Here is a 24356-nt window from a genome sequence, read left to right as displayed (position 1 = left end):
GAAGTCTCTAAGAACCCCAGAATGTCATCACAGGACCTACAGGTAGCTCTTGCCACTGTTGATGTCAAAGTGCACAAGTCTACCATTAGAAAGAGGCCGCACAAATTTGATCTACATGGGAGGTGTGCCAGGAGGAAACCTTTGCTGTCCAGAAAGAACATCAGGGCAAGACTAAAGTTTGCCAATGAACACCTTGGCAAAGACCAGCACTCCTGGAACAATGTGCTCTGGACAGATGAGTCAAAGGTAGAGCTATTTGGCCACAGTACCAGAAGACATGTTTTGGCGAAAACCAAAGACAGCATTTTACCACAAGAACCTGATACCAACTGTAAAGCATGGTGGTGGAAATATTATGGTTTGGGCCAGCTTTGCTGCATCAGGGCCTGGGCAGGTCTCCATCATAGAATCCACTATGAATTCTTCATTGTACCAGAGGGTGCTTGAGGATAATGTGAGGCCATCTGTCGGAAAGTTGAAGCTCAACCGAAGGTGGTCCTTGCAACATGACAATGACCCTAAACATACCAGTAAATCCACCAAGGAATGGCTGAAAAGAAAGAAGTGGAGGGTTCTGGAATGGCCAAGTCAAAGCCCAGATCTAAATCACATTGAAATGTTGTGGGGGGATTTGAAACGAGCTGTGCATGCAAGAAACCCCTCAAACATCGCACAGCTGAAAGAATTCTGCATGGAGTGGGCAAAAATTTCTCCCAGTCGATGTCAGAGACTGGTAGACAGTTATAAGAAATGCCTACTTCAGGTTGTTTCTGCCAAAGGGGGCAATACCACCTATTAGAGCCAAGGGTGTACTTACTTTTTCCACATGCGAAATTTGCATTTATGTTTATTTAAATTACTAGGGCATGCCCGTACTATATATATATCTAAAATTATATCCCCCCCCCTCTATTTACATGAAATGGTTTGGTCCATTCGCAAAGCCAAAGCGAACGGCTTGCGAGTACGGTGACAATCCCCCCCCTCTATTTACATGAAATGGTTTGGTCCATTCGCAAAGCCAAAGCGAACGGCTTGCGAGTACGGTGACAATCCCCCCCCTCTATTTACATGAAATGGTTTGGTCCAAAGCGAACGGCTTGCGGAGTTTGGTAAAGAAATCGCCATAGCTCGGTAACTACTTGTCCGATTAATATGAAACCTTGAAAAGGCACATCCTCGGGTCCCCAGCAATATACCTGGCAAGTTTAAAGTATATCGGACCCGTGGTTGTCGAGAAACAGCGGTCACAGACAAACACACAGACAAACACACAGACAAACACACACACACACAGAGATTACTGGAATTATAGATAGATACAATGGACTACAAAATGTAAATGTTTCATGATATTTGTTATATTATATCACCTTTATCTATCAATATTGTTGAAATGAAGATCAAATAGCTGTATGTTGAAATATGTTGAAAAAGTCAAAATTTACATGGGGTGTACTTACTTTTTCACGTGACTGTATATTTTAATTTCTGAAGTGAATGCTAATGAGAAGCAATTTTGCTAATGCTCCTTAGAGTCTCGTAATCTGGAGAGCAAAGATGCTGATCACAGTGGTTTAAGCAATGGGGAAACACAACTTGCCACCCCACTGCAGCCAATGTTGGCCCTGAATTCTCAAGGTAAGATGTATCCATGAGAATCTCTCAGTGCAACATGGTATTATATGCACAGCAGGAGACAGGCTTTTGCAATCGTGTGTGTGTGTCCGTGTGTGTGTCCGGGTCCGTGTCCGGGCCATAACTTTTTACCATTTGAGCCATTGTCGTCAAATTTTCACCAAAGCTTTATTTTAATAATACTGAGAAGGCAAATTATTTTAATATCACTGTGAGTGGCAACAACCGATTGTGCACGTCCTTGGTGTGACTGCTTGGGACATTAGAGCGCATGTGTCCTCCGGACCAATGGGGAGTTGACTCACAAAGCCAATCCCCTACACCAATCACAATGGTAACGGCTGCCAAAGTACCACACCCTCCCCATGAATGTAACACTATTACCCTGTATTAAGCAAAATGAATTGCAGACTTGATGCCCATCTGAAAATATAGAGCTTACAAATAATATTATCAAAAGGATAAGGTTTTAAAAATGTTTCATGATATCCACGAATCCTTTCACATGAAACTTCCCACAATTTCCTCTGCATCTGTCCTCTAAAATTGTTCTTAAGTAGCAGCAAAATGAATGTTGTTGTTCATGTGTATTTTTATTTTCTTTAATTTTACACTTATTGTGAAAATTCATTTTAACCAATTAAACTCCTTGTAGCAAAGATATTTTTGATAATCACTGAAATATGTTGCTTTTCATGCAGGTCCCCAAAGGCAATGCACGGTATCCACTGGTGACGTTGTAAGGCTCATGGTGGAACACCATGAGAAGAAGGAACCTCAAACACACGGTACCAAGAGCAGTAGTTGCTCGCTTCCAGAACGGCTTTCGGTAAAGACTGCACAAGCGCATCTTAGTTTGCCGCTGCCCTTTGAAAATGAAGTAAACTCTGATTTGCTGAATAACACTGCAATTAGTCCTGGAACTGAAATACAGGGGCTGGAACAGCCACACAACGTCTACTCTGCAGAAGATTCGAAAACTGAACTCGAGGATAACCTTGTGATTGCTAATCAGTTAGGGGGGCTGTTTTCATGTGGTAAAAGCACAACATCTGCAACAGATATTGAGGATAGAGGGAAAGAGGTGGTTAAAATGTCTGAGGCCTTGGCATCTGCAGAATTGGACTTGGAGCAAGCTGACAAGGAAAGCTGGTGCTCTGAGGGGAGTGACAGTCAAACATCGACTCAAACTGCTGACCACAAATTCTTCAATGCTGAATCTTTCACTGCCTGATGCTACACACTGCAAACAAATACGAATGATGTTTTCCAAAATCTGGGTTTGTGGCACTCTATAATTGTTTACGATTATTATGTCTCCCCTTATAGGATAGGGACTAGATGGTAAATGGTATTCATAAAATAGAACTTATACCTGTTGTGGGGTTTCTTTCTACAATTAGTGTCTCCACTTTTTAATGGTACCTGGTCGTTTCTTAGATGGCAAGGAGTACTAAAGCACGATGTAGGGGTTTTTCTTTTGTCTGGAGCTGGCTGGGACTTTCGGAATTAAATTTTGCAACAATAATGGAAATAAAAAGTATGTAGGGTTGGCATAATTTATTTTGACCTTGACCTATTTTTAAGGTCATGACCTATTTATAGACATTTAACATTTTTCACCATAACTCGACTAAGGCTTGTCCGAATGGAAAGAAATTGCCCTCTCTAGATAGCCTAATTTAAGGTGCATTTAAGCTTCATTTACATCAAACTCCTTCGAGTTAAAAGTCAAGGTGAAATGGTGGTGTGAAAAATATAACGTGCTTTTTGTCATTGCTCAATTTTGCCGATGCGGAATGGCAAAGACCATTTGGCTTTCCAAGATGTTCTTGCATCATAATAGTGTAGCAACATTTGAAGTTTTGCATCTGATATTTGATTAGTGTCCTTAACCTACATTTTCAGAGTTTGACCGAATTAACAAAAAACACCTTTTTGATCATAACTTAAACAATTTTCCTCCGATTTTCATGATGTTGAGTTTATGGATAGATTGTAGATGGGACACTTTTACTTAATATACACTCTATCCCTAAATGTCATATAAAATAAAATTTGTCATCATTCCATCGTGGTGCCGGGGAATCCTAACCCATGGTGATCGCTTTGTGACCGCTGATTTCTAGTTTTTATTTTCTTTCCCACTGATAACATGCATTTGACATTGGCAGAGAGATGCAATTATTGAAGTATCTTCACTAATTAATGTTTTTGTCGTCATTATAATTTATTTTAAAATTGTTACAACTACCAAAGCATCATAATTCTACTCCATTTTATTTAACACGTGGCATTGAGAAGCCTGAAATTTAGCAGATATGTAGTTATGTACAGGGATATATTGTCAAAATAAACATTCTTCGTCTGTTTGCGGTAAGCACAGGTTGAAATAATATCAAAATTGTTACATTTGTGTTCATGCAGATTGCAGAGTAATCCACTGAGAATGAGGAAAGTTACTTCATGTTAAAATATTGAGTCACATTTCCTTGGAGTTCTGCAAGAAACTCAGCTAATCCCTTTGAAAGCAAATGATATCTGATGATGAAACAATGTGTTGAGGTATTTCAAGTGAAATGGGGGACAATTGAGGATGGGTACAGAAAGATCGATTTTTAAAAATTATTATTACGCCAGCGATAACTGGCATGCACTCATCCGTTTACTATACATATGTTACAAAGAGTAGTTTTGCAATTATGTGTGAAAGTCAAAACTACACCGGATATCAGTGCATGTGGCAAGGTGCTTTGAACATAATTGTATGTTGTTTCACTTGTGAATAAGGAAATACATTAAAGTCCAATTTTGACATTTGTTCCTTGCTTTTCGTATAACGATTATTAATTTGTGGTCCCACATTCATGTGACAATTGGTGTTTGCTGATAAATGCATATATTTTGTCCCTTTTCATAACGGAAATAGATTCTATAAGTGCTATAAACCAGTGCAGAAACGTGTTTGATATTCTTTTCTCTTCAAGCAGATCCTCATCTCCATCCTCACTTAGATGATGCACCATTTCAGCCTCATGATTCTCAATGAGGGCCATTTTCGGAGGCTCGTCTTGGAAAAGTTGGAATTTCCTTTTGTTGAATGATGAAGTCCTCCATTGAAATCAGTTTCAAGTCAAAGTCCACCTGTCATGAAATAGGTATTTACAATCAATAACGTACCTTTTTGAAATGAAGGATTGAATATACATTTCATAACCAAGTTAACAAGGGTAACCAAAAACTCAAGGTTTGCGTGTAGTTGTCAGCCATACCACAGATGGTGCCGAATCATTCACTGTCACTTGTGTTGTCTCACTGTGGTAACCAGGAGCACTTGCTGTAAGCCAGTACACTCCCGGAAGTAGCAATCGGAAGTAATCTCCCTCATTGCCTAAGAGTTATGACAAGTTTGAGAAAGTAATATGCAATGAAAAGTCACTGTAAAAAAAAAAAAAATCACTATTTTCCAACTACAAATGAAAAGTAAGAGCATTCATAGCTACAACGGCATGTAAATTACTTGGGCATTTTCTTTATAAAGTCTTGGGGTCCAGAGTGGTTGAAAACGCATCATATTAAACATACTAAAATATGCAATTTGGTGTGTGTCTGTCTGACCACGATACATTGTCGTTACTTATCTAATCTCAACCAAACTTGACAGAAGGACTAAGGGTCATCCGATGAAGGTTGTAGCGACTTCATTTCCTCCCTCCCCAATAGTTTTTTCCGATTTGCCTGAAATTAATGTTGAGGTGTATATCCATGTTAATATAGCTAATCATGGCATTTTTCCAAAGCCGCTTCTAACAACAAAAGTAATACAATACGAATGATAATCACATAATATTAATGTTATTACAAAACAATATTAATACAAATAATATCCCCTCTCCCCAAGGGTTTCTTTCTCTGTGGACAAATGCGTTAATGTTTATATAAATAGGTTATTGTGGTGTTTCATGGGGCAAGCCTGTACCAGAATTTAAAAAATATTATAAACCACAAACACGTATGATTACCTTTTTAAATAGTCGCAACTGTTGTTTAACACTAAACTGAAATAAATCATTGAGGCATTATATGCGTATTGTGTCCACCACAGACTAATGGATCAGAGCCGAGATCGACTGTAATCTATACACCCCAAGAAGATGTCATGCAGGGCACAATACTTGCAAAATCCACCCACCCCCACCCCACCCCAAGAAAAGGTTGCCATTGATCCATCAAATTGTCCATTTCATCAAGATTAAAATTGACGATCTTGATCAAAGCTCGGGTCAATAGGATGAGAAGTGACAATTTTTCAGATGAAAATTGATGATTTTGGAAGTTTGACCTTGAGTTGACCTTTGACATTTTGAACTCAAAAATAGTTGGTTTCCCAATTTAGTGACTCGATATACTGCAAGTGCTGTTCAATTTTCAAGTCAATCGGATGAAAAATGGTGATATTGGAAATTTGACCTCCAGATGATCTTCGACTTCAAACTCAATAGGCTTCTCAATTGTGACGACCTCTACAACTTGGTGAAGTTTCATGACGATCTGTTTAGAATTGTGACCTGTAGGCGAGTGGCAAACAGACAAACAAGAAGACGTCATGCAGAGCACGATACTTGCAAAATCCACCCTCCCCCCAAAAAGGTTTCCATTGATCCATCAAATTGTCCATTTCATCAAGATTAAAATTGACGATCTTGATCAAAGCTCGGATCAATTGGATAAAACGTGACAATTTTTCAGATGAAAATTGATGATTTTAGAAGTTTGACCGAGAGTGTACCTTTGATATTTTGACCTCTAAAATAGTTGGTTTCCCAATTCAGTGAGGCACTACGTAATTGCTGTTTAATTTGCAAGTTAATACGATGAAAATGGACGGTTCTTCAGATGAAAATTGATGATTTTGGAAGTTTGACCTTGAGTTGACCTTTGACCATTGACCTCAAACATAGTTTGTTTCCCAATTTAGTGACTCAATATACAAATGCTGTTCAATTTTCAAGTTAATCAGATGAAAAATGGCGATTTTAGAAATCTGACCTCCAGATGATCATTGACCTTTGACCTCAAAATCAATAGGCTTCACAATTGAGACGACCTATACAACTTAGTGAAGTTTAATGACGATCGGTTTAGAATTGTGACCTGTAGGCGAGTGACAGACAGACAGAATAACAAACGCAACCGACCAATATACTTTAAAAATCTTCGATTTTGCAGGTATTAACATGATCCTTCTTTGGGAGTGGGTGTACTAGTTAAAGAAAACAGATTACACAAAGGTAAATGCAGAATTGGCATTGGCCATCTTGATTCATGACTTTTCCAACTCGCTAAACACCATAGGAGCGTCTATTATGTGAGGGTGGATGTTGTGGGCGAGGGAGGTTGCTAAAAAATATATGAAAAGGCAGATAAGGGAAGATGATAGGAGAGAATAGGAGGGTGGGGGTAAATCTGAAACTACCTGATGTGATGTCATGATCAATTCCATGTACCGAGATGAGGCCGTTAGGATAGCCATTGCCATTCTCATCCCTAATGATTCCCTTCACTCCCCTGTGCACCTGCAGAAATGGAACCATGACTATATTATGCCATTATTGGGAGCCCAGCATTCCAAAAAGAAGCATCCTGTACACAGTGTGGTGGAGGGGTCAATAAGACCTCATATTTATTTAGTCATACCTCTGATTCAGGGAAGAAACCACTGATATATATATATGTTCAGTGTATGCAGAAGAAAGTATTCAGACCCCTTCAATTTTGTCACATTTTGTTATGTTGCAGCCTTATGCTGAAATCGTTTAAATTCATTTTTTCCCTCATCAATCTACACTCAATACCCCATTACCCCATAATGACAAAGAAAAAACAGGATTTTAGAAAGTTTTGCAGATTTATTGAAAAGAAAAAAGTGAAATATCACATTTACATAAGTATTCAGACCATAAATACTTAGTAGTTAGTGGCATAAGTACTCAGTGCTTAGTTGAAGCACCTTTGGCAGCGATTACAGCCTCGAGTCTTCTTGGGTATGACGCGACAAGTTTTGCACGCCTGGATTTGGGGATTTTCTGCCATTCTTCTCTGCAGACCCTCTCAAGGTCTGTCAGGTTGGATGAGGACTGTTGGTGGACAGCCATTTTCAGGTCTCTCCAGAGATGTTCGATTGGATTCAAGTCAGGGCTCTGCCTGGGCCACGCAAGGACCTTCACAGAGTTGTCCCTAAGCGACTCCTGTCTTGTCTTGGCTGTGTGCTTAGGGTCATTGTCCTGTTGGAAGGTGAACCTTCGGCCCAGTCTGAGGTCCTGAGCGCTCTGTTTCAGGTGTTCATTAAGGATATCTCTGTACTTTGCTCCATTCATTGTTCCCTCAACCCTGACCAGTCCCCCAATCCCTGCTGCTGAAAAACACCCCCACAGCAGCAGCAGCAGCATGCTTCACCGTTGGGATGGTATTGGGCAGGTGCCTGGTTTCCTCCAGACATGACGCTTAGAATTGAGGCCAAACAGTTCAATCTTGGTTTCATCAGACCACAGAATCTTGTTTCTCACAGTCTGAGAGTCCTTTAGGTGCTTTTTTGCAAACTCCAAGCGGCTTTCATGTGTCTTTCACTGAGGAGAGGCTTCCATCTGGCCACTCTGCCATGAAGCCCAGATCGGTGGAGTGTTGCAGTGATGGTTGTCCTTCTGGAAGTTTCTCCCATCTCCACACAGGATCTCTGGAGCTCAGCCAGAGTGACCATCGGGTTCTTGGTCACCTCTCTTACCAAGGCCCTTCTCCCCCGATTGCTCAGTTTGGCCGGGCGGCCAGCTCTAGGAAGAGTCCTGGTTGTTCCAAACTTCTTCCATTTAAGAATTATGGAGGCCACTGTGCTCTTGGGAGCCCTCAATGCAGCAGATTTTTTTTTTGTAGGCTTCCCCAGATCTGTGCCTCGACACAATCCTGTCTCTGAGCTCTGCAGGCAGTTCCTTCGACCTTATGGCTTGGTTTTTGCTCTGATATGCATTGTCAGCTGTGAGACCTTTTATAGACAGGTGTGTGCCTTTCCAAATGATGTCCAATCAATTGAATTTACCACAGATGGACTCCAATCAAGGTATAGAAATATCTCGAAGATGATCAAGAGAAATGGGAGGCACCTGAGCTAAATTTCAAGTGTCGTAGCAAAGGGTCTGAATACTTATGTAAATGTGATATTTCAGTTTTTTCTTTTTAATAAATTTGCAAAACTTTCTAAAATCCTGTTTTCTCTTTGTCATTATGGGGTATGGGGTATTGAGTGTAGATTGATGAGGGAAAAAATGAATTTAAACGATTTCAGCATAAGGCTGCAACATAACAAAATGTGAAAAAAGTGAAGGGGTCTGAATACTTTCTGAATGCACTGTATATATATTTAAGAAACAGGAAGTAAATTCCTGCGTGGGGATAGTGTGAAAAAATTCTGACTCAACCCGGGACTTGAACCCACAAACCTCATCACTTACGCGGTAACAGCCCAGTGAGCTATTGAGTCTCCACGATATCCTCAAAGATTTCTCACACTAACACTTTGAGCTTCATAATGGCCGATGTCTTACATGCCTGCTAGGCAGACCCCGGATGTGAGTGTATGTATGTGTATGTAAGTGTGTGAAAGTGCATTGAAGATGAACTCATCCAACAATTTAATAAACAGGAAGTAAATTCCTGCATGGGAATAGTGTGAAAAAAATTCTGACTTAACCCGGGACTTGAACCCACGAACCTCATCACTTACGTGGTGACAGCCCACTGAGCTATTGAGTCTCTGGGATATCCTCAGAGATTTCTCACACTAACACTGCGAGCTTTATAATGGCCGATGTCTTACGTGCCTGCTAGGCATACCCCGGATGTGAGTGTGTATGTATCAGTTTCATAGGGTTTATCCAAATACAAGAATTCCACAAAATTCCTTGTAACCATTAATTCTGGAGTTATGGTGTTTTGTAATCCTGGTGGTTTGACACAGCTGTGCTCTGTCATTGCTGCAAAAGGTGTTTCCACCAATGACGTTGACAATGACACTGATGTTGTCAATGACTCGGCTGAGAACTGGAGCGGGTATGCATCTGATGTCATTTTTGAACTCCTGCAGCGTGTCTGGGTAGTTTTTGTAGATTTTAGCTTTGAGGGGCCCCATAGGTAGTAGTTGGGAGGAGATTGATCTGGGAGTAGAGAGGACATGTGTTGTCCATCCATTGAGAAATGCGTCGATCACTTGGGACAAAGTTCTCTCCAAAAACTCCAAAGCAACATTGGACGTATTTAGTGCACCTTCTTGCTGGAAGATGACTGTATTCATGGTGATGTCTTTCTTCGTTCTCAGTGCCCAAAAGAATCTCAGCAGCATATCCACATGTCTATCTGTGTTGACTGTCACTGTTTGTCTGGCTTCATTCTCAAAGAAGAAAGATCCTATTATACTATTACCTCCAATAGCACAGCAAACCGTTATTTCGCTGCAGAAGCAGGTTGTTCCACATGCTCGTGTGGTTGGTGTTCTCCCCAAAATAGCTTGTGCTGTTTGCTCACCTGACCGCTGAGATGGAAGTGGGCCTCATCAAGAAGGCATCGAGAAAATCCTGGCCTTCTTCGATCCACTGGGCAATTGCAGTGCACAATTCGAACCTCTCCCTCTTATTCCTTTCGGTTCTGGTGATACAATAACTGTACCTTACATGGATAGTTTCAGATCGTCATGTATGATTCTGCCAATGGTCATGGAAGAAATTACCACCAGCTGTGCAAGTCGGTGTGCCGACCTTTTAAGAGAAGCCTGAAAAGTTTCTCTTACAGCCTCTATATTTTCGAGTGTTCTCACTGAAGGTTTTTGACCACTGTGTCCTTTAATTTGGCCTTTCACACTTCGTGTTTCTAAAGTTTTCAACAATGTTTGATTTGTTTGTATTGTGCAATTCTTGTATTTAGATAAACCCGATGAAACTAACTTTGTGGAGAAACATGACTTGGTCGCAAAAACATCTCTAAAATTAGTATCCGCTGGGGCACAGACAAATTGTTTGACATGGTTGAAACTTATGTGGGGGGAAAAAACTTTAAACCTTATTATTTATATAACCTGAAAAAAAAAGGTAAAAAAATTTGTAAAAATTTCTAAAAACAAAAATCCACTTTGACATTATGGGATGTTATATGTAGATCATTGACAAAAATCAAATCTCAAGTTAATCCATTTTACATTTAGGCTGTAACATATCAAAATGTGAAAAAGTCAAGTGGTGTGAATACTTTCTGAAGGCACTGAAATTGAAGAAGGCTACATGTTGGGAATACCTGCGAAAATCATGTACACATCAAAATTCACTGGTTGCAAAAGTATTCAGCCCCTGAGGCCAGTAGTTGGTGGAAGCACTTTTTGCAGCAATGACTGCTGGGCATCTTTTTTGGGAAGGTCTCTACCAGCTTTGTACAGTGAGATGGTGACATTTTTGCCCATTCTTCACGTGAGAATTGCTCTAGTTCTGCCATGTTTAACGGGAATCATCGATGGACTGCAACCTTCAAGTCTCGCCATAAATGTTCAATTGGGTTTAACTCAGGACTTTAACTGGGCCACTCAAGAACATTTATTTTCTTCTTCTTCAGCCACTTCAGTGTGGCTTTAGCTTTGTGCTTCCAATCATTGTCCTGCTGAAATGTGAATCTCCTACCCAGTTTCGGATTCATGACTCGCTCAAGCAGGTTTTCATCAAGGATTCTCCTGTACTTTGCACCATCCATTGCCCCTTCTATCTTGACAAACTTACCAGTCCCTGCTGATGAAAAGCAGCCCCATAACATGATGCTGCTACCACCATGCTTGTTAGTGGGGATGGTGTTGATTGGGTGATGTGCAATGTTAGGCTTGGCCAGATGTGAAGTGCCTCTCGCTATTGAAAATTGGGTTGCCACATCAAAATCCAAGATGGCCGCCTTGCGTCTTCCACTTTGTCAACTCACATCACTTCACCGACGGGGGACCGAGGCGTAACGCTTGTTGGATTTACAGTGACATTCCGTTTCCTGCTTGCCTGGCTGCTGAGTTTGGATGGGAGACCTGATATGGGTAGAATCTGGGTGGTATGGATATGTCTTCCACTTCTTAATGATGGATTACACTGTACTCAAATGGATAACGAGTCACTTTGAAATCTTCTTACATCCCTCTCCTGAATGGAGCTTCTCCACCACTTCTTGGTCTTCATGTTTGCCTTGTTGGTTGGCCAAGTGAGTTGCACCTTAAAACTCCAAAGATAAATGGGGAAGATTAATTTTAAGTTAAACCAATGATTACACACAGGTGAAACCTATTACACTTATTTTGTAACTTTTCACTTAAATAATTTGCTCCTGAAGTAATTTAGAATTAATTAGGCAAAGAGTTTGAGACTTATGCAGCTGAGAATCATCTGATTTTCTCTGAGTCCAACTTATTCACATTTAATCTGCATTTTTTTTTTACTTTATCAGTTTGTAATCGTTTGTGAAGACTATATATCAAGTTTGATTTGAAAGCATCATGAAATAAGCTCAGGTGGCATCAAAATGTGGAAACTTTGGAGGGGGTGAATACTTTTGCTGGCCACTGTATTTGTGATCATAACCCAGATACAGTTATAATGCAAAACACCTCCTGACTTGGTGAAGCAGCAAGGCACAGATTGCGCCCCATAAAAGCAGAAACTGCACGAACTGTGAGCAACAATAGTCATCTGCTGCATGAACACATTGTCCCTGCCTTGCTCCACACCAACCAGGAGGGCGGGTTGCGGCCAGGCACAATAAGAAGACCAGAAACGGCCCTTCTGGCCTAATAATGGCGACATGACATGAGCTTTGCCAAACCTGCTCCATAAAACTCAGAAGTGCCTCTCGATTCCCTGACCATTCGTTCTTGAGGTGCGTTGCATCAGGAAATTTGTCACAACTCAGTTCCAAGGTGATGTCGTAGCAATTTGTGTTCAGATAGTTGAAGTCCTGCATACCTAAGATAAAAAAAATTGTTAAGTTGTTGAAATACTAAAAGTTGTTCATCAAAGCATATCATACTAAAACAAAGCAAATGCACCTACAAAGCTCTGAAACGCAGCACATATGTCAAAAAGCTCTGATGTAAAGGGCATATGTGAGTGGTTAATCACACCAGAACAGCACAACAGAGAAGGAAACAAAGTTTTCATCACTGCTAAAAAGTCAAGAAGGAAGGGAACAAACAAATCTATTTTGCAAATATTCCAAATTTGATGTGTAATTCATCATTATTGAGATGCAGATATCCCCAGTGGAATAGGGTAGGAATTAAAAAATTGGCCTCGGTAGTGACACACAATTGCCTAATATTTTGTTTATCATTACGAGCTCTCTCGATGAGGCTTGGAATATATGGCATGCCTGTTTCACCATGTTCGTGACCTTTGGTCAATGGGGAAGCATAGTAAACAGAATGTGTAAAGGTACAGGGGGTGGAGGTTAGCCAGGTGATTGTTCAAGGGGTGTAACAGTCTATAAACTATGCCAATGTGTAGAGGGTATCTTACAGTCACGTGAAAAAGTAAGTACACCCCATGTAAAGTTTTGACTTTTTCAACATATTTCAACATACAGCTATTTGATCTTCATTTCAACAATATTGAAAGATAAAGGTGATATAATATAACAAATATCATGAAACATTTACATTTTGTAGTCCATTGCATAATTTAAATAAACATAAATGCAAATTTCGCTTGTGGAAAAAGTAAGTACACCCTTTTTTTTTTTTTTTTTTTCTTTTTTTTTGTATACTGAATCGAGGCTCGTGAAAGAGCTAACATTTCCTTCACAAACAAATCAACCAGACAAACAAAACACACAAAAAGAGGGAGCGGAAAACAACATGGGGAGAGAAGGGGAAGCACACAAACACAACATTTGAGAGCAGGGAGATGTGTGGAAGGGAGAGGGCTTGGGGGGAGGAGGCGTGGGAAGGGGGGGGGGGTGGAGGGAGAAGTATAAAACACAAGGACACCAAGGACTTCCAGGACAGAAGTTGGTATTTCAAAAAAGTGGAATTGGGGTGAAATTAGCGGGGGTAGAAAAGATCAAGGTTTTGGATGGGGGAAGATAAGAGATGGTGGTGAACAGCAGTTTTAAAGACCTGGAGGGTGGAGTGGGATTGAAGAGAGTGAGGGAGTTTGTTCCAGAGGTGGGAGAAGAGAGGAATGAAGGAGTGAAGGTGAGCAGAGAGTCTTGATTTTGGCAGTTTGACCATAAGAGGGTTGCAGGCAGATCTTGTGCGACCTGTAGGAATATTTGCGGGACAGAGCCCAGAGACAGCTGGGGGGGCAAGGCCAGAGAGGAGTCGGTAGAAGATGGAAAGACCACCAACCTGCCTGTGGTGAGTGAGTGAGAGGCCCTTGGAGTTAGCTTCATCGCGGGAGATTCCAATGATTCTGAATGCTTTGGTTTCAACAGCGTGAAGACGAGCTAGGTGTGAGGCAGGAGCACCAGCCCAGAGGGGAGAGCAGTATTCCATTGAGCTGCGGATGAAAGCCTTGTATGTGGTGAGGAGCTCAGGTGTGCCAAGGAAGGACTTTGCACGACGGAGGATGCCCAGTCAGCGACTGGCTTTGGAGGCCAGATTTGAAATGTGGTTTTCCCAGGAAAGATCATGGCAGATAGTGAGACCCAAAAGCTTGAGTGACAGAACTTCTTGGAGAGGATTATTCAGAAAGTGGATGGGAGGGTTGTCCAGTCGGTCTTTTCGGAGAGACATCGTAAGAGTGTGAGATTTGTCAGGATTGAAAGACATGTTCCACTTGTTTGCCCAGTCTGTGATTTTGTCCAGGTCTGCAGAGAGTGAGGAGGCAGCAGACTGCCGATCTGAGGGATGAAGAATGGAGCGACAGAGAGTAGAGTCATCAGCAAAGAGATACAGAGGATTTTCAAGAGAGTCAGAGAGATCATTGATGAAGACCAGAAAAAGCACAGGGCCCAGAACACTGCCTTGTGGAACTCCAGCCTGAACAGGAAGAGGAGATGAGAGAAACCCATTCAGGGCCACACGTTGACTACGACTAGAGAGGAAGTCCGCCAGCCATGCGTGGAGATTTCCATTGATACCAAAAGAGGAGAGTTTGGTGAGCAGAGCGGGGTGCCAGACCGTATCGAAGGCACGTGATATGTCAAGGGAGACTGCTCTAATTTCCTGTTTGGCATTGAGGACCTCCATCCATTGTTGAGAAAGCAGAAGCAGCATGTCCAGAGTAGAGTGTCCAGGTCTGAAACCAAATTGATGATCAGAGATCAAGCCATTGGAGAAGAGGAAAGATTTCATATCTGAAGCAATGATGGATTCCATGACTTTGCTGATAATTGGGAGAAGGCTGTTTGGTCTGTAGTTGCTGGGATCTGTTTTTGCACGTTTTTTGTGCAAAGCGGTGATGTTGGCAGATTTCCAAGCAGATGGAAGATGACCTTGAGCAAAAGAGAGGGTGAAGAGAACAGAGAGAAGGAGTGAAAGAGCGGAAGAACAGGATTTTAGGACCCGTGGGCTGATGCCGTCAGGTCCAGTTGCAGAATCCGAGTCGAGGGTTGACAGAAACTTTTCCACCTTGTCAGGAGGAAAGGACACAGAGTCCAGGAGCAGCTGGGTATGACTGGGAACGGTGGGTACAGAGAGGGATGGGTTTGGGACAGAAGATTTAGAGGCAAACACAGAGTTGAGGCATTCAGCTTTTTCACGCGCAGAGTCAGCCGTGTGGCCATTTGAGGTGAGGGAGGGGATGGAGGGGGAACAAACACCAGAAACAGATTTGACCAGACGCCACCAGGATTTGGAAGAGGGAGACAGATAAGAGAGTTCGGTCCTGAGAACGGAGAGATATTGTTTCCTGGCTCTCCTGAGGGTGGACACACACTTGTTTCGGGCTTTGTGAAAGGAAATGAGATTTCCTTCCGTTGGATTTGCTTTCCAGGAGACGAAAGCAAGTTGTTTCTGGGCAATAGCCTCACCACAAGATTCCGTGTACCATGGACGGGAGGAAGGGTAAGACAACAGAAGACGAGATGGGATAAATCTGTGCATGAGAGAGAGCAGTTTGCTTTGGAAGAATTCCCAGGAAGAATTTATGTCAGAGGCAGTAGAGATGGGAGACCAGTCCAGATGATTGATGGCTGCTTGAAGACCGTGCCAGTTGGCCTGAGTGAAATGCCAGACTCGTCGATGCTGAGGAGGCTCTCTGAGAATGGTCAGAGAGATGTCCACTTTAACAAGCACATGATCAGAAGAGCTGATTGGAGCAGAAGAAGAGCAGCATACATTTTCAGGAAAGTTAGTCATAACCAAGTCCAGAAGAGAAGATGCTCCGTTGACTGAAATCCAGGTTGGGAAATTGACAGATTGTGTCAGTCCCAGTGAGTCACAGAAGTCCTTTGCTGAAGAGCCATGGCTGGTGAGAGCGGTACCCACACCCAGCCAACTGGCATGGTGACAGTTGAAATCACCACATATGAGGAAGAGAGAGTTGGGATGGGTAGATAGAAGTTGGTCCATATTCTCAGACAGCGAGATGTAGATGGAGTCATCACTGTTTGGTGGACGGTACAACACACATATGAACAAAAGGTGGGAGCGAAGGGGAAGCCATAGCCAAAGGTATTCCTGGGGGTGAGGTGGAGAGAGGGCAGTGCAGGGCGAGTGAGGAAGAGAGTTTTTTATAAAGATAGCAACCCCACCTCCAGGACGAGGCTCAGGTCTATCATACCGGAGGAGGGAGTAACCTGGGAGAGATACCAAGGAATCAGAGACATCATGAAGGAGGAAAGTTTCTGTTAAGCAGATCACGTCTGGTTTGTCAGAAGCAACCTGTATGGAGAGATCAGACAAGTTTGAGCGAAGGCCCTGGATGTTTGAGGTCCATACTGTTAAGGAAGAGGAAGGGGGAGCATCGGATACAGAACAGGGGGGGGGGAGCGGTAGGGTAAGATTTGGAAGAGGAGGAAGAGGTAGGGAGAGCTGTTGAAGGTGTGTCGGAGATTACAGAATAGCTTGGAGAAAGGGAAGAATGGAGCAGACAAAAGGTTTGATGGTGATTGGGAGAGGCGCAGTGAGGTGTTATTTGACGAGGGGGAAGAGCGAGGCAGAAGGTTGAGGGAGATGAAGGTGAAAGTTGGAAGGGGGAAGAAGCGGGGAGGACGCTTTGAGGGGGAGGGGTGAGAGGGGAGTCTAGGAGGGGAGGAGCGAGGGAGAGTCTCGGAGCGGAGGGGTGTGGGGGGAGATTTGAAAGGAATGGGTGATTGGGAAGATTTGGAGGGGAGGGGCAAGGGGGAAGATTTGAAAGAGATGGGTGATGGGGATGATTTGGAGGGGATGGGCAAGGGGGTAGATTTAGAGGGGAGGGGTGATGAGAAATGGGTGATGTTGGGTGATGGTTCCCAATGGGTGATGGGAAATGGAAACCCTTGGCTCTAATCGGTGGTATTGCCCCCTTTGGCAGAAACAACCTCAAGTCGGCATTTCTTATAACTGTCTACCAGTCTCTGACATCGACTGGGATAAATTTTTGCCCACTCCTCCATGCAGAATTCTTTCTGCTGTGCGATGTTTGAGGGGTTTCTTGCATGCACAGCTCGTTTTAAATCCCCCCACAACTTCTCGATCGGATTTAGATCCGGGCTTTGACTTGGCCATTCCAGAACCCTCCACTTCTTTCTTTTCAGGCATTCCTTAGTGGATTTACTGGTATGTTTAGGGTCATTGTCATGTTGCAAGGTCCACCTTTGGTTGAGCTTCAACTTTCCGACAGATGGCCTCACATTATCCTCAACACCCTCTGGTACAATGAAGAATTCATAGTGGATTCTATGATGGTGAGCTGCCCAGGCCCTGATGCAGCAAAGCTGCCCCAAACCATAATATTTTCACCACCATGCTTTGCAGTTGGTATCAGGTTCTTGTGGTCAAATGCTGTCTTTGGTTTTCGCCAAACATGTCTTCTGGTACTGTGGCCAAATAGCTCTGCCTTTGACTCATCTGTCCAGAGCACATTGTTCCAGAAGTGCGGGTCTTTGCCTCGGTGTTCATTGGCAAACTTTAGTCTTGCCCTGATGTTCTTTCTGGACAGCAAAGGTTTCCTCCTGGCACACCTCCCATGTAGATCAAATTTGTGCGGCCTCTTTCTAATTTTAGACTCGTGCACTTTGACATCAACAGTGGCAAAAGCTACCTGTAGGTCCCGTGATGACATTCTGGGGTTCTTAGAGACTTCTTTCGGCATCTTGCGGTCTGCTCTCGGGCTGAACTTGCTGGGGCGGCCTGGCCTGAACAAGTTGGCAGATGTTGGGAATCTTCTCCACTTGTAGATGATCTTCCGGACAGTCGAATGATTGATTTCAAATTGTTTGGAGATCTTTTTAAATCCCTTCCCAGACACGTGGGCATCTATAACCTTCTTTCTGAAGGCCCCAGAAAGCTCTTTTGATCTAGGCAAGGTGATGCCGCACACTTCAACAACAAAGAGCAAACCAAACTAAATGTCTGAGGTTTAAAGAAGACAGGTTCCTCCAAGATCCTCTCTAACGACGTTCCAATCATTTGCACCTGGGCTGGTGCACCTGATTCTAATTTTAGGTATTTGAAGTCGTGATAAATGTAGGGGTGTACTTAGTTTTTCCACATGCAAAATTTGCATTTATGTTTATTTAAATTATACAATGGACTACAAAATGTAAATGTTTCATGATATTTGTTATATTAGATCACCTTTATCTCTCAATATTGTTGAAATGAAGATCAAATAGCTGTATGTTGAAATATATTGAAAAAGTCAAAACTTTACATGGGGTGTACTTACTTTTTCACGTGACTGTATGTGGAACAAAGATTTACACAATCACAGGAGATGTGTTCAATAAACCATGTTTAGCTGATGCGTGTCCAAAGGATATGGAAGATGTGCCCATTATTGTGCCAAATACCTCCTGTAACTGAGTACCAACTCGCCCCGTTAACAATTCCGTTGGGGAAGTTACGGTTGCAGTTCCTTCCTGTGGACATCCATTTGTGAGTAGAGGAATATGTGGTGGCTAACTGGGAATACAGAGCACAGGGATAAAAAATTGGGTGAACAATCGTATATGCAGTTGTCGTGGTGATAGCCATACTCCAGGAAGACAACAAAGCACAGTTTGCATCTAATGCCTTGTTCACACCTCAAACCTTTCCTGTACCGGAACAGCCGAAGCATCACCTTCTCCAGCCTAAACCCCGCATTCCACTAGGCAACTTCCCCTTCAACAACAACACAACAACATGCATTTTAAGGCCATTTTCCCTGCTAGAGCGGGGGTTAGCCTTGCGGTCCCCATGACAATCTTCTCCATTTTGCCCTATTTTCTGCATCTCTCCTTGTTAACCCCCTTGCCCGCATTTCTTCTTCCACCATCTTTAGCCAAGTCTTCCTCGGTCTTCCCCGTCCTCTACTTCCTTCTACATTCATTTCCATCACTCTTCTCAACCAGTCACTTTCATCCTTCCTCAACACATGACCAAACCATCTCAACCTGTTCCTCTTCACAGCATCAATCACAGGCTCTATTCCCATCATCTTTCGCAATTCATCATTTGTCTTCCTCTCTCTCAACGATACTCCGCACATCCACCGAACCATTCGCATTTCCACCCTTTCCAGCCTTCGTTGCTGCTCTACATTCATGACCCATGTCTCGCTCCCATAAATCATAACACTTCTCACACATGCAGCATACACCTTTCCCTTCAGCTTCAACGACACTCCCCTCCTCATCAGCACGCCTCTCAGTTCCCGAAACGTCTTCCATGCACATCTCACTCCAGCAACCGTTGCCGAGTCTGATACACCATCTCCATTCAGCATGTCTCCGAGGTAGCAAAATGTTTTCACACCTTCCAGCTTCACGCCGTCTCCAAGATCCAACTCAACATTTCCTCCATCTGCAGCTCCCTCTGTGCACACCTTACATTTGAATGTAGCTGCGACACTGGTTAATGACCCTCTCAGACCACTACATTTTTGATGAACCCACTCAGCGCACATTGTACATTGAATGGAGTTCAATCCGACACCCTTGCTGCACACAGCACATGGCCACTTCCCAGTTCTTTCCCCCTCACCACATGCTTTACCACTTGCCATCACCTTTGTCTTTCCTATATTCACCTTCAGACCTTTTGTCTCCATACATTCCTTCCACTTGTTCATCTTTTCCTTCAGTCCATCCATACTTTCCGCAATCAACACCAGATCATCTGCATACAACTCCCACGGTAAATCCTCCTTTACGTTCTGAGCCAGCACCTCCATCACAGCTACAAATAGTAGTGGACTTAGTACCGACCCCGATTCACTGCCACCTTCACCTCAAACGCACCACTGTTCCCGTCAATCATCCTTACAGCTGTGCGCACTCTTTTGTACATTGCCATCACTACTCTGATCAACCATTCCTCCACTTCTAACTTCCTCAATGCCCATGTCAATACTTCGTGTGGAACCCCATCGAATGCTTTCTCCAGATCAACAAACCCAAGAAACAACTTCTTCCTCTTCTCCATGTACTTCTCCTGCAACTGCCTCACAATAAAGAGCGCGTCTTTCGTTCCTCTTCCTGGCATAAATCCAAACTGCATTTCGTCGATTTTCACCTTCTTCCTTATCCTCCTCTTCAACACCCTTTCCAATACCTTCATTCCATGCTCCAATAACTTTATCGCTCAGTACGTGCCACACTCCAGAGGGTCACCTTTCCCCTTGTATAGAGGGACGAGGGTACTCAGTTCCCAATCCACTGGAATGCGGCCTTCTTTCCCCACCAGATTACAGATCTCTGTCATTCTTTTCACACCCCAACTTCCTGCTGCCTTCAACATATCTCCCACAACTCCCGTCGGCCTTCCCGCTTTTCCACTCTTCATTGCTTTTATCACTTCCTCAACTTCCTTCTCCGTTATCTTCTCTGCCGGTCCTAAAACTGGGTTACTCTCTATGTTGCCATCCCATTCATTCTCTGTATTCAACAGCATTTCCATATATCTTTTCCATCTTCCTTTAATTCCATCTGGGTTCACAACGATTTGTCCCACTTCATCCTTCAAGCAACTCACCCCCATCACATCACACCTCTCTTTCGCTATCTGCTTTGCAATCCTGAATACCGCTCTCTGACCCTCTTCCGAATCCAAGCGTTCTCCGAACATTTTCCTACATGCCTCCTGCGCCTTTGCTACCTCTTTCTTTGCAGCCTTCTTGGCTGCCTTATAACTTTCATGCTCTGCTTTTTCTGCTCCCGTACCCTTCGCCTTCTGCCACTCCTTGAACTTCTTCCTCTTCTCGTCAATCCTCTTTCCAACTTCATCATCCCACCACCATGTTTCCGAGTGCCTCCGTGGTCCTTTTGTCCATCCACATACCTCACCAACGGCTCCCAACAGACTATCTTTCATTGACATCCAACCACGTTCAAGCTCAACCATATCATCCTCTACCCTACTCAGCCTCTCTTTTAATGCCTTCCTTACTGTCACCTCTTTCAACCTCCACACCTTCATTCTCGGTTGGTACTTCATCCGCCGAGCTCTCCTCGCACCTTTCACCCTTATGTCGCAGACAACCAAGTGGTGCTGTGAAACAGCCTCCTCCCCCGGGATCACCTTTGTGTCCCGGAGGTGCCCCCTATCTCGCCTACGCACCAGCAGGTAGTCAACGGTTGTCGTCGACCCACCTGACATGCATGTAACAAGCTCTTTCTGGAACTGAGTATTACAAATCAACAAATCAGCTCCATCAGCAAACTCCAAAATCCTTTCACCTTCTCCATTTCTCACACCATATCCGTAACCCCCATTAACTCCCTCAAAACCGTCCATACTCCTTCCCACATGTCCATTTAGGTCTCCTCCTACCACAACAACTTCCTCATATTTCACGTTTTCCATCAGCTTTTCTATCGCACACCAGAACTTGTCCTCTCTTCATCGCTCCGACCAACCTGCGGAGCATATCCCGAGATGACGTTCACCAAGAGCTTTCCAATCATCATTTTCACCATCATCAACCTTTCACTCACTCTAGTCACACTCACCACACTGTCGACAAACTCCTCAGAAAACAGGACACCAACACCATTCATGCCCTCCGGGCACCCCTGCCACACAAACGTGTATTTCTGTCACTGCCTACCCTTCACCATTCTCACACCACTTTCCTTCCATCTCGTCTCTTGCACACAACATATGTCCACTCTTCTTCTGATCAATACTTCCACCACTTCTCCTGATCTCCCTCTCATCGTCCCTACATTCCATGTCCCAAACTTCAGAAACCGATCTCCACTTCGGGCTGTACCCTGCCCATATGTAGTTGTAATTGTTATGGTTCTCTTTTTGAGGCAATGTTTTTTCTAGCTGGATGCCCTTCCTGACGCCAACCCTCTTAGTCGCCTCTTATGACATGCAGGGATACGGTGTACCTATTCTAAACAGGGTACACACCGGGACAACTTCCCCTTCAGCGAGTCCAGCAATATGTCCTTGTGGGATGCTTTCCCATCTCATCCCCTCAAATGGAATGGTTCGTTTGAACAGTAGTCAGTGCACTTCCAGGTCCGGTTAACACCAAGAAAAACAAGGTGGAATGCAGCAAAGCCACCATCTTGGTGCTTTTTCGAAATTGAAGAGTTGACGGCACTTTCAACGGACGAGGATATGCAAGCCGAATTGTTGTCAAGTACAAGCAATTACCCAGGTTTTATTCAAATTTCAGCTCGGTTTCTCTCTATGAAGCAATATCAGGAAAAATGTGAAAGCTACAAATTTTATACCAGAAAATGAAAGACCTTGAGAGTACGGTTAAACAATCATGCTATCTACCACCTGTAATGGAATTTTATTGAAGGTGAACCCAGGAGTGCTCGCTTATCCCACTAAAGGGGGCGTATATAAGACCCGGGACAACCGCGGCGCAAAGACACTCCAGCGACACTTACTTTGACATATAGTCCTGTAGTTTGAATGGTATGTATGCCCCTATATGCTGCACTTGTTTTGTTTTGCTTTGCCTATTGATATCGGACATTGCCCTTATAATACTCCGATTCTGATGTCTATTGCATGAATGTATTTTTACAGGATGTTACCACAGATCTAAATGATATTAAACCTACCCAAGGGACAAGTCGTGTCTGTGGTTGATTTTCACGACATTTAATATCATTTAAATCTACGAAATGGCTGAACCCAAGATGATCACGGTACCGACTCTCGATGCGGACGCACAAGCCGAGGAGTCGGGGTCGAAGTTCACCCACTGGCTCAAAACGCTGGAGAATTACTTCGCCGCGCATGAACCGGAGCCCACCGCTGCAGCTAAGCTGTCCGTGTTACATTTGAAGGTCCATCACCGCGTTTACCGGTGCATTGCTCGCTTTGAGACGTACGCCACCGCTCTGGCCGAGCTAAAGCGACTATACATAAAGAAACGGAGCGCCGTGCACGGCCGGCATCAGCTCTCTCAGCGGCGGCAACAACCATCGGAATCGATCGATCGCTACGCGCAGGAGCTGCGACACCTTCCAGCGGACTGCGTGCAGGAGGTACGGACCCACGAGCAAGTGCAGGACGACCTTCTCCGAGATTCTTTCGTCTCTGGAATTAGCTCTGGAGCCTTGAGGCTCCGACTTTTGGAGACCCCGGATCTGACATTTACGGAGGCACTACGGCTGGCTCACGTCTTTACAGATGCCCGTGAACAATCTACCGCTTATGACCACTCACGAGTCGTGGCGGGGACTTCTCTACTCGCGCGACCAGAGAGGGTTACCGCCGAGGATATGGGGGAGGACTCGACCACGGCCGAGTCTCTGGGTGCTCTTGAAGCGGACACGGCATCCGGCCTGACTGCCACTACCGCTGCCCGGCCACGGCCTGAACAGTACGCGAAGTGTTATTTTTGTGGGAATCGGCAGCACCCCCGAATAGAATGCCCGGCTTGGGAGGCGATATGCCATCTGTGCTCCACCAAGGGTCATTTTGCGAAGGTCTGCAAAAAGTCCGTGCGAGGTATGCGCGCCCGCGCGGCCTTGAATGGGCTTATTGCTGAGCCAACGGACTGCGCACCGAGCGGAGCGCCCCGCCCGGCCTTGATGAGCGTCTCCCCTCCTCGCGGGCCCCTGGCTGCACACTCGACCTTGATGGGGGACATCGGGCCGCCTAAACAACCGGCGCGACCACGACCGGCCGCGGCGCGATCGGCCTTGGCTGGCGTCCGGACCCCCGCCTCAAGCAAGCAACGAAGTACTGCTTTACCAACTCCTCTGGATTCGCAACGAATGCTGCACGGGACTCGAGCGCCATCTGACGGCGGCTTTTACGAATTACACGCTATCGCACCAGCTCATGGAACGGTGGATGGCAGTGAGCCTCTACGCGTGAGTCGAGCGCCATCTGACGGCGGCTTTTACGAATTACGCGCTATCGCACCAGCTCATGGAACGGAGAATGGCAGTGATCCTCTACGCGTGACGCGAGCGCCATCTGACGGCGGCTTTTACGAATTACGCGCACTTGCCCCAGAACTGCCAACTGTGCGCTTGTCACGGGAATCCTCCACGGGCTGCCCGAACGACCGGCAAACTGCTGCCGGCGTGGGAACGTCCTCTGACAGTGG

At 44.2% G+C, this 24356-nt stretch overlaps 2 protein-coding genes across 4 annotated transcripts in view; one reads left to right on the top strand and one right to left on the bottom strand.

Moving 5' to 3' along the window:
• Positions 1-4458, top strand: part of LOC137424159 (coiled-coil domain-containing protein 149) — a 144982-nt gene extending 140524 nt beyond the window's left edge. For all 3 annotated transcript variants that reach the window (XM_078774592.1, XM_078774594.1, XM_068111624.2), the window contains exons 11-12: positions 1537-1641; positions 2340-4458. In XM_078774592.1, coding sequence (XP_078630718.1) covers positions 1537-1641; positions 2340-2872 — 638 coding nt within the window. In that variant the 3' untranslated portion in view covers positions 2873-4458. The remainder of the gene's footprint in view (positions 1-1536; positions 1642-2339) is intronic.
• CPN1 (carboxypeptidase N subunit 1) overlaps positions 3900-24356 on the bottom strand; it is a 62491-nt gene continuing 42034 nt past the window's right edge. The window contains exons 5-9 of the mRNA XM_068110069.2: positions 18634-18745; positions 12523-12662; positions 7115-7214; positions 4911-5029; positions 3900-4782 (exon numbers count right to left, since the gene is read on the bottom strand). Coding sequence (XP_067966170.2) covers positions 4681-4782; positions 4911-5029; positions 7115-7214; positions 12523-12662; positions 18634-18745 — 573 coding nt within the window. The 3' untranslated portion in view covers positions 3900-4680. The remainder of the gene's footprint in view (positions 4783-4910; positions 5030-7114; positions 7215-12522; positions 12663-18633; positions 18746-24356) is intronic.

This window comes from Myxine glutinosa, chromosome 3 (genome assembly GCF_964187855.1).
Source record: "Myxine glutinosa chromosome 3, kmMyxGlut1.1, whole genome shotgun sequence".
NCBI classification, from domain to species: Eukaryota; Metazoa; Chordata; class Myxini; order Myxiniformes; family Myxinidae; genus Myxine; species Myxine glutinosa.
The sequence above is the reverse complement of the archived record's forward strand: the minus strand, read 5'-3'. Positions and strand labels throughout refer to the sequence as shown.